This window comes from Nanorana parkeri, unplaced genomic scaffold, assembly GCF_000935625.1.
Source record: "Nanorana parkeri isolate BGI_ZX_2015 unplaced genomic scaffold, ASM93562v1 scaffold1313, whole genome shotgun sequence".
Classification (NCBI taxonomy): Eukaryota; Metazoa; Chordata; class Amphibia; order Anura; family Dicroglossidae; genus Nanorana; species Nanorana parkeri.
The window spans coordinates 255,867-256,779 of record NW_017307581.1 but is presented as its reverse complement, the minus strand read 5'-3'; the positions used below and the strand labels follow the sequence as shown (position 1 = coordinate 256,779).

Here is a 913-nt window from a genome sequence, read left to right as displayed (position 1 = left end):
TTCTTTTAAAAGTTTTAGTGAAAGCAATAAAAAGTGTTTTATTTTGAAGCTTCTTGTTGGTGTGCAGTCCATAGTTCCCTGGTATAGGATTAGAATCGCCTCACTGCTGGATGAGGGAAGAGAACACAGGCGACAGCTGTAACACGATCCATGCTGCTGAGCGGAGCACGTGACCTCTCTCTCCTGTTGCTAGGCAACAGTAAACAATCGCCGGTGTCCGGAGTGGAGTGGAGCGTGTTCGGCCTCTATCTTAGGATAATAATGGGCGCCCTGAAAGACGAACCCCCGGCTCTCATCTACCAAGGAAAATTTGTAGATCGCTCCTCTCATGTCCGTTCTGTGAGTACAGCTCGGGAACTGCCTATTAAACTTCTATTAAGTCAAGTGACTGATATTGGGGGACGATTGCTGCAATGCTTCATTGCATGTTCTAAGATTGGGTCATTCGTATTTCATCCTGATAGCCAGACACTAAATCCTCATAACAATCAAATTAAAGGGAGCTGGTACTGTTCTCAGTGAGCTGATGATTTTGTAGCTATTATTACTGTAGTGTTTATCTTTTCATTATTCACAAGCAACTGTATAATCCCAGGCAAACTTTTTTTAAATCCTTTCTTAACCCTTGCAGTGGGGCTACCCTCACACAGTCGCACTGCAAGGGTTAACTGCTCATTTTTGTCTAGGTGCAAAAATAATAAAGTTATACTCACCCGATCCTCGGAGACAGGCGCTCCCTCCTGCGTGTCTCCTCCACTGCAGTGATGGTATGCAGGGCCGGCCTTAGGGGTGTGCGAGCAGTGCGGCCGCACAGGGCGCCATGGCAACAAGGGCGCCGTGCGGCCGACACAGCTCGTCCTCGGGGCGGCTTCTCTCCCCCTCACCGCTGGGCGCTGGCCATCCGATATGACAG

The 913-nt window shown here is 48.7% G+C and overlaps 1 protein-coding gene across 1 annotated transcript in view; it reads left to right on the top strand.

Moving 5' to 3' along the window:
* The first annotated feature begins 261 nt into the window (after positions 1-261).
* The window catches only part of EFHB (EF-hand domain family member B), a 34,448-nt gene continuing 33,796 nt past the window's right edge, over positions 262-913 (top strand). The window contains exon 1 of the mRNA XM_018569250.1: positions 262-339. Coding sequence (XP_018424752.1) covers positions 262-339 — 78 coding nt within the window. The remainder of the gene's footprint in view (positions 340-913) is intronic.